Genomic DNA, 15,384 nt, shown 5'->3' with positions numbered 1-15,384 from the left:
ACTAAAATCTACTGTATAATGTTTAGGGGTCATAAAACCATTCATATTTCACATTTACTAAATTATATCTCTGTACAGCACTGGCGTGTCAGCCTAAATTATATGCTCAAATCCACTGAGTGGGCCATGGACCCTCAACCTCTGACATCGAAACAGGAGTGCTATCAATTGAGACAAGTTGATACTCAAGAGTCCCATCATGATTATAACCACTCATCCCTGCTATTCGAGTGAATCGAGATTTCACCCTTTCCTGGTATCTTATATGTTTTCTTTCCTTTTTATAATAAGTGGGAACCCCAATTGATTCTTCCTCTTTAGGAAATGTTTTTTTTCAAACTAGAAGAATTGCAATTGAAACATAATACAGTATATACACGTAATAATATCTAGAAAAATGAAAATTTAAGTTGGGGGGGGGGGCTCTAAACACATTGGTTTTACCTGGGAAAGAATAACTTTCAGCTCTTTTCAGACTTGGAGGAAAAAGACTTGGTTTAGGGGATTGAGAAACAAACAAATCACATAAAAATTACCATTTCTGAGAGGGGGGCATCTTTAATCCCTAACAACGGGTGGGTTGGGGACGGATGGGTAGTTAAAATCATTGATTTTTCAAGCGGACCGCAACCCGGCTCCGCCTGCCCACTTCCCACTTTCGGGTTTAATGGAGGCGTGTTTGGATGCGTGCGACTAATCTCGCCACAGTCAGGGCCCTAATTAGCGCGGGCGGGTTGTTATCGCAGCAATTAACGTCATTATGAAACGTTAATTAGGTCTTTTTAAATTGATTTTTTACTGACTTTTCAATATAACACCTCCAGCGCGGGTTTCCCAGGGCTCGTGAACCTCGCCAGTGAAAAGGAGGCGAGAAGGGCCACATCATGAGGTAAGTGCCTTTATTGCACTGCTTGTGGGCCAAGAGGAGCAGGAGTGTTTCCTCCAGGCCCAACAATCTCCGACTGCACACCTCCCCAACGATCTCCGACTGCTCACCTCCCCAACGATCTCCGACTGCGCAACTCCCCAACGATCTCTGACTGCTCACCTCCCCAACGATCTCCGACTGCTCACCTCCCCAACGATCTCCGACTGCTCACCTCCCCAACGATCTCTGACTTCTCACCTCCCCAACGATCTCTGACTGCTCACCTCCCCAACGATCTCCGACTGCTCACCTCCCCAACGATCTCGGACTTCTCACCTCCCCAACGATCTCCGACTGCTCACCTCCCCAACGATCTCCGACTGCGCAACTCCCCAACGATCTCCGACTGCTCACCTCCCCAACGATCTCCGACTGCTCACCTCCCCAACGATCTCTGACTTCTCACCTCCCCAACGATCTCCGACTTCTCACCTCCCCAACGATCTCCGACTTCTCACCTCCCCAACGATCTCTGACTGCTCACCTCCCCAACGATCTCTGACTGCTCACCTACCCAACGATCTCCGACTTCTCACCTCCCCAACGATCTCCGACTGCTCACCTCCCCAACGATCTCTGACTGCTCACCTACCCAACGATCTCCGACTTCTCACCTCCCCAACGATCTCCGACTTCTCACCTCCCCAACGATCTCCGACTGCTCACCTCCCCAACGATCTCTGACTGCTCACCTACCCAACGATCTCTGATTGCACACCTCCCCAACGATCTCCGACTGCTCACCTCCCCAACGATCTCCGACTGCTCACCTCCCCAACGATCTCTGACTGCTCACCTACCCAACGATCTCTGATTGCACACCTCCCCAACGATCTCCGACTGCTCACCTCCCCAACGATCTCCGACTTCTCACCTCCCCAACGATCTCCGACTGCTCACCTCCCAAACGATCTCCGACTTCTCACCTCCCCAACGATCTCCGACTGCTCACCTCCCCAACGATCTCCGACTTCTCACCTCCCCAATGATCTCTGACTGCTCACCTCCCCAATGATCTCGGACTTCTCACCTCCCCAATGATCTCGGACTGCTCACCTCCCCAACCATCTCTGACTGCTCACCTCCCCAACGATCTCCGACTTCTCACCTCCCAACGATCTCCGACTTCTCACCTCCCAACGATCTCCGACTTCTCACCTCCCAACGATCTCCGACTTCTCACCTCCCCAACGATCTCCGACTTCTCACCTCCCCAACGATCTCCGACTGCTCACCTCCCCAACGATCTCCGACTTCTCACCTCATCAACGATCTCCGACTGCTCACCTCCCCAACCATCTCTGACTTCTCACCTCCCCAACGATCTCCGACTGCTCACCTCCCCAACGATCTCCGACTGCTCACCTCCCCAACCATCTCTGACTTCTCACCTCCCCAACGATCTCGGACTGCACACCTCCCCAACGATCTCCGACTGCTCACCTCCCCAACGATCTCTGACTTCTCAGCTCCCCAACGATCTCCGACTGCTCACCTCCCCAACGATTTCTGACTGCTCACCTCCCCAACGATCTCCGACTGCACACCTCCCCAACGATCTCGGACTGCTCACCTCCCCAACGATCTCGGACTTCTCACCTCCCCAACGATCTCGGACTGCTCACCTCCCCAACGATCTCCGACTTCTCACCTCCCCAACGATCTCTGACTTCTCAACTCCCCAACGATCTCCGACTGCACACCTCCCAACGATCTCCGACTTCTCAACTCCCCAACGATCTCCGACTGCTCACCTCCCCAACGATCTCCGACTTCTCAACTCCCCAACGATCTCCGACTGCTCACCTCCCCAACGATCTCCGACTTCTCACCTCCCCAACGATCTCCGACTTCTCAACTCCCCAACGATCTCCGACTTCTCTCCTCCCCAACGATCTCCGACTTCTCACCTCCCCAACGATCTCCGACTTCTCACCTCCCCAACGATCTCCGACTTCTCACCTCCCCAACGATCTCCGACTTCTCACCTCCCCAACGATCTCCGACTTCTCACCTCCCCAACGATCTCCGACTTCTCTCCTCCCCAACGATCTCCGACTTCTCACCTCCCCAACGATCTCCGACTTCTCAACTCCCCAACGATCTCCGACTGCTCACCTCCCCAACGATCTCCGACTTCTCACCTCCCCAACGATCTCCGACTTCTCTCCTCCCCAACGATCTCCGACTTCTCACCTCCCCAACGATCTCCGACTTCTCACCTCCCCAACGATCTCCGACTTCTCACCTCCCCAACGATCTCCGACTTCTCAACTCCCCAACGATCTCCGACTGCTCACCTCCCCAACGATCTCCGACTTCTCACCTCCCCAACGATCTCCGACTTCTCACCTCCCCAACGATCTCCGACTGCTCACCTCCCCAACGATCTCCGACTTCTCAACTCCCCAACGATCTCAGACTGCACACCTCCCCAACGATCTCTGACTTCTCACCTCCCCAACGATCTCCGACTTCTCACCTCCCCAACGATCTCCGACTTCTCACCTCCCCAACGATCTCCGACTTCTCACCTCCCCAACGATCTCCGACTTCTCACCTCCCCAACGATCTCCGACTTCTCACCTCCCCAACGATCTCTGACTGCTCACCTCCCCAACGATCTCCGACTTCTCACCTCCCCAATGATCTCGGACTGCTCACCTCCCCAACGATCTCTGACTGGACACCTCCCCAATGATCTCGGACTGCACACCTCCCCAACGATCTCCGACTTCTCACCTCCCCAATGATCTCGGACTGCACACCTCCCCAACGATCTCTGACTTCACACCTCCCCAATGATCTCGGACTGCTCACCTCCCCAACCATCTCCGACTGCACACCTCCCCAACGATCTCCGACTTCTCATCTCCCCAATGATCTCTGACTTCTCACCTCCCCAACGATCTCCGACTTCTCACCTCCCCAACGATCTCTGACTGCTCACCTCCCCAACGATCTCCGACTGCTCACCTCCCCAATGATCTCGGACTTCTCACCTCCCCAATGATCTCGGACTGCTCACCTCCCCAACCATCTCTGACTGCTCACCACCCCAACGATCTCCGACTGCTCACCTCCCCAACGATCTCCGACTTCTCACCTCCCCAACGATCTCCGACTTCTCACCTCCCCAACGATCTCTGACTGCTCACCTCCCCAACGATCTCCGACTTCTCACCTCCCCAATGATCTCGGACTGCACACCTCCCCAATGATCTCTGACTGCACACCTCCCCAATGATCTCGGACTGCACACCTCCCCAACGATCTCCGACTTCTCACCTCCCCAATGATCTCGGACTGCACACCTCCCCAACGATCTCTGACTGCACACCTCCCCAATGATCTCGGACTGCTCACCTCCCCAACGATCTCCGACTTCTCATCTCCCCAATGATCTCTGACTTCTCACCTCCCCAACGATCTCCGACTTCTCACCTCCCCAACGATCTCTGACTGCTCACCTCCCCAACGATCTCCGACTGCTCACCTCCCCAATGATCTCGGACTTCTCACCTCCCCAATAATCTCGGACTGCTCACCTCCCCAACCATCTCTGACTGCTCACCTCCCCAACGATCTCCGACTGCTCACCTCCCCAACGATCTCCGACTTCTCACCTCCCCAACGATCTCTGACTTCTCACCTCCCCAACGATCTCCGACTGCTCACCTCCCCAACGATCTCCGACTGCTCACCTCCCCAACGATCTCCGACTGCTCACCTCCCCAACGATCTCTGACTGCTCACCTCCCCAACGATCTCTGACTTCTCACCTCTCCAATGATCTCCGACTGCACACCTCCCCAACGATCTCTGATTGCACACCTCCCCAACGATCTCTGACTTCTCACCTCCCCAACGATCTCCGACTGCACACCTCCCCAACGATCTCTGATTGCACACCTCCCCAACGATCTCCGATTTCTCACCTTCCCTCCCCATGTTCGCTCCTCCCATCCAACCCCCAAAGATGCTGCTCTATCCCTGACCCCCATCCAACCCCTAAAGATGCTGATCTATCCCTGACCCTCATCCAACCCCAAAGATCCCAATCTCTCCCCGACCAACCCCAAAGATCCCAATCTCTCCCTGACCCCCCCATCCAACCCCCAAAGATCCCGATCCCTCCCCAACCCCAACCAATCTCCGAAGATCCCTATTTCTCTCTGACCCCTCCCATTTAACCCTCAAAGATCCCGATCTCTCTCCAACCCCCCATCCAAACTCCGACTTATCTTCCATCTGCTCTCTGGCTGCTTTCCCGCTCAACAGCCTGTCAATCAAACTGGCTATTGGGCGGGAAACCGTTCGAAAAATTTTAAAGCAGGTCCTACCGTCAAATTCAGTAGGACCTGCGGGAAATCTTTACATCTGGGTTAATATCAGGGTCCAGGTGTCTGCAACATACGATATGCTGCTGTTCTACCACAGCTCACAGCTGAGACTTTTTCTTTATGTAAATGTATCTGGTACAATATGCTTGTGCAGTCTGCTTTCTTTGTGTCAACGGATCTTAAACACATACCTGATACATCGAATCCTGATGTTGGCAGCGTTTTATATTAGAAAACCCCACTGTAACTTGCATAGGGACAAGCTGATTAATTCTCTTCCATGTCATTTTAAATTAACAGAAGGCCAGCAATAATGGTAATCGATTGTAATCTGCATCGATACCCACCTTCTTAGACAGGATCATCAATGGCAATAAATGATGCCACTAGCATGGGAAACAGCAGCACAGCTGCCCAAGTGCCTACTAGCTGGGCGGCAGATGCTTACTAGTTGGAAAGATAGATGCTGTAGTGTAGGTATTGGTAAGATGCTGGCAGATTGCCATTAGCCTACAACATGCAGGAAAAGTTGCAGGGATGCCTAGATGGGCCAGCTGTAGTTGCTCCTGTAATCTTAGCAATGTGTGCCATTTACTTTGCCTGTGGATTCAACAGTTAAGTCCCATGGCCAAAAAAGGCCCTTCACTCTATTATTGTTGGGTGCTGTTTGAATCTTGACTTCGAAATAGTATCTAACAACATCACACATTACTGCCCACAATTCTTTTACTGGAGCACTGGGATAAGAAGCAAGTCTATCTGTTTTGAAATTAAATGATTTACTGTGAATTGAGGGGGGGAAATAATTACGGCATTTAGGACAGTTCTGAGGTTGATTTATTAAGTGAAAAAGATATTAACTGGCGCAAAACAGCTAGAATTCTTGGACATAAATTGTACTAACCCCATGTAGAATCTGTTACCAGCTGTCACAGCCGGGATTATCAACTCATTCAGTTACTGAGATTCTAAATGGTTTTTCCTTTTGAAATATTAAGACATTTTTCTCCAGGCAGGTTTGCAGGTAAGCTACTTCTCAAATATATTAACCACAATATTCAGAATTTTCTATGTTGTAACTTTGATTTCTACAACTGTCTCAAAGTAAGAAATGCCAGCATTTTGGGTGGGGTGTATTTTGTTGTGACACGTAATGGGGTGGAGGCCGCCTGGAGGACTCCATGTGGGACCTGATTGATTTAGGGTCCTCATTATAATGTGGCAATCGAGCTGCCAGTGTGAAATACGCTCCCCATTGGCAGCTCGCTGATTGGGAGGCACAACATTGAATGGGGTGGCCACTGTGAAAGGCCTGTACTAGCACCTTAAAGGGGAGGGCACAAAAAGAAACAGAACTTCAGTGCAGCAGGCAACATGACTGTGGAACCTGCAGCAACAACTATATTAAATTTGAATGCCTTTAAGGTGCAAAATCAGCAACTGACTGCTAGAAAAATGTCTACCAAAACTCTATCGAGCCTTCCCTGAGTGCAGCTGAGGATCCCTTTTATTTACATTGGAAATGGTCGCCTCCCAACTTGTACCATCCATGGCTGGAGGCAGGAGCAGAAACTGGCAGTAGTCAGGTGGGCTGAGAGGAAAATGACATTGGAGATCCTAACTACATCATTTGACTCCGATTTGCATACGAGCTTCCTGCCTGTTACAGGTGGGAGCTCTGGCCACCAGCATAGAGGTCCACCTGAAAATCAGGACAGATGGCAACTTGAGTAAGTCACCAGCCATGTGATTTTGGTTCTGCTACTGCCCCGTTTCTTAGCGCAAACGGGGAAGTTGCATTACAAAAATCGGCCTCAATATTATTAGCAGTGTCAGAATATTTTTTTGCTTAAAATAGTTAGCAACAACCAAGAGAACTTGCTTGGTCAGAACTGAGTTTTCAAAGCATTCCTGACTGAAAGTCTAACTAATGTTCAAGGTGCAGCTGTCAAACATTTAACTGTTGAATCACATTGTTGCACTGGAACCAAAATGTGACCTAAAATTGAACACAGAGGGAAGAAAGTGGAGGAGATTGTGACACACACACACACACACACACACAGTCCATTCCACAGGTGAGGCAAACCTAAAAAACCTTTTGACATCAGAGGACAGATCATCTGGTTGGATCTCTGTCATTTTACCATTTAGACCTGGGTTTGAAACCAGACCAGACCGATCCCTCTGCCATCTATAATAGTCCTGATTGAAATATGTGCATTTGCACAGTCTATTACACTGTGAAACTTAGCTGGTGTATGAGACCAGCACCCAACAAATTCAAATGAGACAGAGGCTGCTCCCAATCCAGTTCTTAGCAGGTATGAGTCCACAGCACAAGGGTTCCCACTGTTCAATATAAATTTGCTGTCTGATTCAGAAAGCCCATAAGGATAGTTGGTAAGATGTGGAAGAATTCATACTGGTACAGCATAAGGTACACTTTCAAAGGTGGCATTAAGAAATTTTGTTGCAGCAGAGTAGAGGGAGTTTTATTTTGCACCTCCAATCAAGCTACGCTGAGAAAATGAATGCTGACATCAGATGACAAAGGAGGAAAATGCATTCCATTTTCAGTGCTGGCATGCTGAACAAGACAGAATTTCATAAAAGAAAATTAACATACATCGGTGAATTGAACATCTGTATTTTTCCCAAAATCCTGAACCTAATGTGCATATCCTGAAAAGATGAATATCACAGCAGATGGAATGGAAACATATTAAACACTGCATTAGAACTGTAAGTATAAAGAGTCCTAAAGCTCTTTTACATTCGAGGAATTCAGCTGACAGCAGACACATGGTTCTCCCTTTGTCGGCTGCACTCCCAAGTGTAAATGACCTGAATTCAAGAGAACCAATGGCATCATAGAAACATGAAAATGCGGGTTTATGAACCTGCAGGTTAATCTGGCAATTTTAAAGCAGGGAACCGATATCATACATTTGCACAGTCTATTACACTGTGGAACTTAGCTGGTCTATGAGACCGGCACCCGACAAATTCAAATGAGGCAGAGGCTGCTCTCCCAAGAATGGAACAAAAAAAAGCATAAAAGCGAATTTTACTGCAATTCAAACATTACAGTTGAATTGTCACATACCACACAATTTCTGTAAGGATTTCTCAGAGTATGTGTCACGATCACAGCCCTTTCCAATGTGACTGGTCTGAAGCTCTATTGTGGTCTGGACGGAAGAAACTGGTTCACCACAAGTCTCCAGGTGAATGCTGGAAAGTAATGCTTTACTGCCAGAGCCAGACTCATACTCAGTGCGTTTATTCCAGCCTGGAAACAGAGACACAACATGTGTTTTTTTTTCATTTTTAAATAAACCAAAATAATGTTTGAAAACTAGGAGGAGATTAATCCAAACGATACAGTAACATTAAATATTGCAATATCAACACTTACATTAGCTAAAGTCAAATGTTTATGGTAATTGTAAAGCTAAGGCTGGGATTTTAAAAAGGACAAAAAAGCTATAAAGGAAGTCCTGATAAAATATAGCTCTGACTCAATTAATTTTGTACATAAAATAAAAAATAAATTCTATAATACTTCAAAGGACAGTGAAGATCAATTCTCATTTCTGTTGAAAAATATTGTGGTAGTTCATTTGATGGGTAAACTTTTCCTTTGCTGTGACACATTAAGGGCATCCTGGGGAAAGATTTCCTCTGTGACTGTGTAAAAGAATTGCAAACTCATTCTTTATAAAGAATACACAGAGGAAATCTTCCTTTGCATGGATTACTACCAGTGATATTTCAATATTGCACTGCTACTTTGATTCATCAATAACCCTATATCAACCATTTATAACCCGATAAATTGTAAAATAGACCATCAAGGTATTCCCACTAACAGAAGTGGTTCAAATAGATTTTAAAGAGATGATTCTGGAGTATCTAAGTATAACTGGACATGGGTGGTGAATTCTACAACACGCATACATCCTTTTAACACTTTATCCACAAACCTAAAATGCAACTTAAAGTGGAATTGCCACTATCTGCTATAATGGAGGGGACCTCTGGTGGGTAATGGAATTGAGCAGATAATCAATTGTCCCCAAATTTTGGTCTTACACATAAATAATACCATATGCATAAGAAATATGACAACTACAACTCAATAACAAAGTAAACATTATGTAGGTTAAAAATCTCGCAAAAGACTAATTCTGTGAAAATTCTGCCCAGTAGTCAGGCAGAGGTATTAATGAAGCGCAGATAATGGACGTTCCATTGTACTTCCAATTGTAATACATGGTAAATTTTGAATTGTAATTCAATTAAAAATAAATTTACAATCCAGATTTTAAGTGTGTGTTTTCATTATACTTTCAGTACAATGAGTGATGCATTAGGAACCAAACAAAGCGAATAGATGCACAATTCATAAAGGGGATCTATCATGCTTAGCCATGTGATATGCTGACTGCCTCCACATATGAGAGTTTGACTAGATAATCTACAAGCAATAAAGAAGCGAGTGAAGATAAAATCCTATCACACTGCTCTGGCCACGTTATATTTTATTCTTAATACTTGTGGTCAGTTTTCAACAGTAAAAAAATGGAATTAATGAGTATTTTGCACTCCAAAAAAAATAGTTGAGTCTGTTTGTAATATCTCTTTGACATGACTATGACATGCAGTAGAAATATGATTTTTAGTTCCATTCGCCCTCCACAAATACTCTTCTAAAGTATTTGGCTGCAGTGTGAATAATGCAGAAATACATTAAAAGCCTTACCTTGCCAGCCTGGTTTGCAAACAGGCTTAATTTCAATGCGAACTAATACATCTTCTGCTGCTTCCTTTTGGCCACAATCATACGCTGTAACCATGAACTTGTATTGGTGCTCTTCATCGTAGCTCAACTTCTCCGTGTTCCTAATGTTACCTGATAAAAATATGATGTGGAGATGCCGGTGATGGACTGGGGTTGACAAATGTAAGGAATCTTACAACACCAGGTTATAGTCCAACTGTGGACTATAACCTGGTGTTGTAAGATTCCTTACATTTGAAAAAAATATGCAATTGTTGCTTTTACAGTAAGAGTAAAATGCCTCCACATAACATATTGATTGTTACAGTCATAATTTTCCAACATAATCACTGTTTTTAACTACAACCCGTAAACCAGAAGCTTAACAAGTTAAATGCTGAACATGTCCTTTTAATACAGTTACTCCAAGAAAGAAATTGGCCATAAATCAGTTCAGGCTGCAGCATCTTCTCAAATGTACCTCTCCTCTCTCTGTTCCCACATTGTGCTTGCTATGTCACACACACACCATACTGACTGAGAAGAGTGATGAAATTCATCACAAGATTACAGATAAATGACTTACCAGAGGTGTTAAAAATCAATTACTGAGGAAATTGCTGACAATTTTTCACAATTATAAAATTTAATTGGACAGGCCATGTCCTCTCCCACCCCTCATGTCCCCAAGATGCTCTTGTAACTGCCCTATACCTTGAAGATCCTCTCTTCTGTTTACTCCATGTCTTTGAGATTCTTCCTCACACTTTCTCCCCTGCCCATTAGTTCACTCCCCCACCTGCTTTTGTATCTCCAAAATGTCCCTTTCCACCTGATGTCAAGTTTCCCCATCCTGCTTTAAGAGTCTCTTGCCCTCATTGCAATACTTCAAAATTTTAAGAAAAAAGTTTTGAAAAGCTTTTGAATTTATGCTTGAACCAGTAAAATGTACCAATAAAAATAGGTGTGAACAAAGGCTACATCCTGGAAGGTGGGGTAGTGCACCAGCTCACTGGCATTGCACAAAATAGAAGGGTACGAGATCAGGTTTCCCATCTTCAGTGTGCTCGGCTCTTCTGTCACGGTGAGGTGTCAGGTGCTTCTTCATAGGGAGGGGGGGAAATGCATCAGTAAGTGAGTCACCCTGGGCTACTCATGTATCTTGCACTAGTGCAAGCTCAGCATAGACAGAAGCTTCAACTGGTCATCCACTCACTTAGAATGTGTGACATAGAGGCAAGGAAAGAAGATACATTTAAAATGTAGGGGGAAAGAATATATTCTGAAAGTCTTATGAAACAAGAGGACAATTATTTAAATTATAATAAAGAAATACAACACATTTCATTCGGTTGGAACTTACCATTTCTGTCAACAGCGAATGGTACATCAGGTGTGACAATTTCATAATTGCAAATCTGGCTGTACTGAGGAGAACAATCCTCATCCACTGCTTCCACCTGCAGTATGCTGTCATACAGCTTCCCTTCTGTGATCGCACCTTTGTACACTGTCTCTTTGAACATTGGTGCATACTCATTGATGTCATTCACCTGAATGTGCACCACTGCCCTGTAAACAGATCACAAAATCTTTAGTGCTCCATAAACAGGCAACAAAATACTAACAAGCATGTTATTTTTATGATTGAAGTATCTATTACTAAAAAAAACAAAAAATGTACAGAAATATATGCATTATCAATCAAAATGTCATTGGTAAGGTTTTTGAGACAATTCTTATTATTTATGTAATATTTGGTTCCACACAATTACACAATTATGTTGCCTAGAAATGAAATAAAGTACAATATAATGAAACATCTTAAAAGACAAGATAACATTATGGTCAAGCACCATTGCTTGTCCTAATAGATATTTAGGCAGAGACTTCTTCTTTGCTCTGGGGCGACTATTAAAGATTAAATTTTGTAACATATCTGCTGAATGGAGAAAGCAGGTATGAGCTGGATTCTCTCTGTAGAACAGGGATCTCTCTTTGCCAGATGGATAGAGATGAATCGTGTTAAGTTTTCCAATTTTTTTCACATCTCCACAAAATACTATGAAATCAGTAGAGACTTGAAATAAAATGGAGAAACCTGGCAAATGAAGTTTAACTGAACTTTTGAAGAATTATTCCAGACCACTAAAGAACTTTGTGATAACTATCCATCAGTGATGGCATACACTCATAGAATTACCCTCATCCTTTATAAAAGTCAAACAATTTCAAGGGATTATCTATTTTAACATCCCTTTATTTCTGCCATTTGTTGTTTTTTTAAAAAAAAGTTATGCGGTACTGGTTAGAAAGAGCTACTGAGCACGACAAAGTGAGGGACAGAATTAAAACAGAAATTGCTGGAAACACTCAGCAGGTTAGTCAGCATCTGCGGAGAGAACAGACAAGTTAACGTTTCGGGTAGCTGAATTTCAATGGAGGTATAGTCATTAACCCAGTGGTACCTCTGCTTCAACTGTGCATGTTAGATTAGTGTCACACAATTGGGTTCCTCCATTGATATCATCAGCACATACCATTGATCACATCAGCATTGATACCGTTGATATCATCAGCGCATACTGAAGTGGCTCTGAATTCGTCGTTTGATTTTTTTAAAGTGAGCATTAATTGAATGCTCAATCTTTACATGGATGGAAATTCTTCACTTATAGACCTAAACTCTTCCTGACTGTGAACCCTATATTTAGATTCTGAATAACTACATGTTACTCTGTACCCTTAAGTCTAAACCTTTAATAATTGTACACTGTTCAACATCTGTGTATCCAAACTAAATGTCTGTGTTTTCACTCTACACCGATACACCTTGAATAGCGTTGCACATTATTCTATATATTCAATAGCCCGCGGGTGTAAAATGGGTTGCTGATTTGCTATCGCTTGGTTTGCAATTTGGCTAAAGTCAAATTTAATCTCCTAAGATTCCAGAATATCTTTTGAAATCAAAAATATTTGGCATTGATGTTTCACAAGTTAAAAAAAAATCAACAGGACCCATGACAAGATTGTAACGTTCAAAGAACAGCAAAGGCAATATAAAATTCTTCCATTTTTAATATTATAATCTGTACTACTTCAAATTATTTAATATACAGTGTTACACTGAAAATCTTTCCAAACTTCTGCCCAGTCTATTTCCTATAGTTACATACCGTGCCATCAATCTGTATTCTCACCAACATACCATACAAGTAACAATTAATTCTAACTATATTAGGGGCAAGTTACTCACTTGTGTGATTTTTTCCAGTAAGTTCCACCAGGTCTGGCTCCACAGTCGTATGCCTGAATGATGAATGTGTACTCTTTCTGAAGTTCACAGTCGATTGGACTTTTTGCTCGCAGCAGACCTTCCCCAGATGTCCTGTTTAGCACCACAGCTTCAAAGGGCACATCCTGACCATGGATCTTAAAAGCGCAGATCTCACCTGTAACAAAAAAAATCTTGGTTGTGTGATCTGTATAATACAAATATTATAGGCACGCACAAGTTTGAATGCTTTTGCCAGAACAGAAAACTAGCAGCCAGAGCTACGATTTATGCCTGTGGGCTTTTCTCATATTACAACCACTTGTTTTCAAACAAGCAAAAAGTTTAACCAATTTTACACTTTGTGAGATGAGTTGTCAATCTCTGGAAATTGCCATTTCATAAGATCACAAAATATTTACAGACGAGGAAGGCCATTCACCCATCTTAATTCATCCACCAAAAAGATCCTAAAATCCCCCCATTATGGCATCCAATTGTCTTGTAAATGATTCCAGGGTAGTTCCCATTACTGCTCTATTTGGGAGTCTATTTCAAGTGTGGATTACTCTTTGTGGGAAGATGAATTCCTAGATAACAGTTCTAAAATTAGCTTTTACTAGTTTGAACCTGTGTCACCTTATTCTACTCCCTCAATTTCATTTAAAGTAATATTCTGGCTTTACCTTCTCTGTTGCTTTTGCTATCTTATATACCTCTATAAGACTCTTATACCTCTTGAAGATGCTATAATGCCCAAGTTTCTCCAGCCTTGCCTCATAACTCAGACCCTGAAACGAGGAATTAACCTTGTGGCTCTTCTCTGCACTGCCTCCAGTGCTTCAATTTTTTTCTTGTTTCTTGGTAGCCAGAATTGGACATGATATTCGAGGTGTGGTCTGACCAGAGTACTATAAACTGAGTACTAACTCCTCTGACTTATATTTTATTGTTTTAATGGTGTAGTTCAATATTCTATTGGCGTTGATGATAGCTGCTCTGCATTGGTTGGACATGTTTATCGTCAAAACTACGAAGACTCCTAAGTCTTTCTCAGCTTCAACCTTAGCTGTGGAATTCTTGCGTTGCCTATTTTTCCTTCCTGTGTGCAGAACCTTGCAATTGTCTGCATTACTTTAAATTTCATCTGCTTCTTCCAATTTTATTGCCCCTCCTTGTCTGCTATCATCTGCAAATTTGACCACTTTGCATTGAGTTTCTGAATCCAGGTCACTGACGTCAATCAGAAACTGTAATGGTCCCAACACTGAACCCTGCAGAAGCCCACTCAGTATTCCCATTCTAACATAAATTCTCTAATACCCAGATCAGTGTTGTCCAATAAAAATCATTGACCAGCCACAGGTTTGGCTACACCAACACAGTTTTAGCCACATGTACTAATTTTAGTAAAAAATGCCTCGAACACAATACAAGGTAAATATACTTCATGTGTACATTTACTTAAACATCTACCACTATTCAGTGTGAAACTTTCTCTTTCACTAAAGTTTGGAATTCTGGCATGAATTTTCAGACACAGCACATCTCAGTAAAGCGTCTAGGTTTATGTCCAGCAGTTGCGATCAGAGTGATTGCAGAAAATGTTGACTCCCGCAAGACCCGCCCCTGCTTTCCATCTAGAACGCGATTGGATGCTGCTTGCCATTTGCCATGGTTTGCCCTGTTGGAGCTGCTCGTTATTGGTTGGGCTTGCGGTGTTCTGCTGGTCTGGAATGGTTATTCCGATTGGTCGAGCTGACCTCGATAACAGCTCTCCTCTCCACGCAATATTGCTGGTGTTTCCGTGGCGCTGAAGTCTGGCATTTTCACCAGTGTTACACACCATTTTAGCGGATAACCAATAAGCAGTAACCAAGGAAGTAAAGCAGAAGCAATGATCAAAAAACATTCTCACACTCTGCTTTTCATCTTATCAACAAATGCAAAAAAAACTTAAAAAATACACGCTATGCCGTGCGAATACGAGTATCAAGATCACATGCCCAACGATAGTATCTATTACTCATTTAACTAATCATTTTACTAA

At 44.1% G+C, this 15,384-nt stretch overlaps 1 protein-coding gene across 3 annotated transcripts in view; it reads right to left on the bottom strand.

Annotated features, from left to right (window-relative positions):
• Positions 1-15,384, bottom strand: part of clstn2a (calsyntenin 2a) — a 395,978-nt gene that overhangs the window by 82,948 nt on the left and 297,646 nt on the right. For all 3 annotated transcript variants that reach the window (XM_067995446.1, XM_067995448.1, XM_067995447.1), the window contains 4 exons: positions 13,317-13,512; positions 11,421-11,629; positions 10,040-10,189; positions 8,381-8,566 (listed from right to left, as the gene is read on the bottom strand). In XM_067995446.1, coding sequence (XP_067851547.1) covers positions 8,381-8,566; positions 10,040-10,189; positions 11,421-11,629; positions 13,317-13,512 — 741 coding nt within the window. The remainder of the gene's footprint in view (positions 1-8,380; positions 8,567-10,039; positions 10,190-11,420; positions 11,630-13,316; positions 13,513-15,384) is intronic.

The sequence above is a fragment of the Heptranchias perlo genome, chromosome 13 (genome assembly GCF_035084215.1).
Source record: "Heptranchias perlo isolate sHepPer1 chromosome 13, sHepPer1.hap1, whole genome shotgun sequence".
NCBI classification, from domain to species: Eukaryota; Metazoa; Chordata; class Chondrichthyes; order Hexanchiformes; family Hexanchidae; genus Heptranchias; species Heptranchias perlo.
Note: the sequence above shows the minus strand (reverse complement) of the source record. Positions and strands in the feature narration are given on the sequence as shown.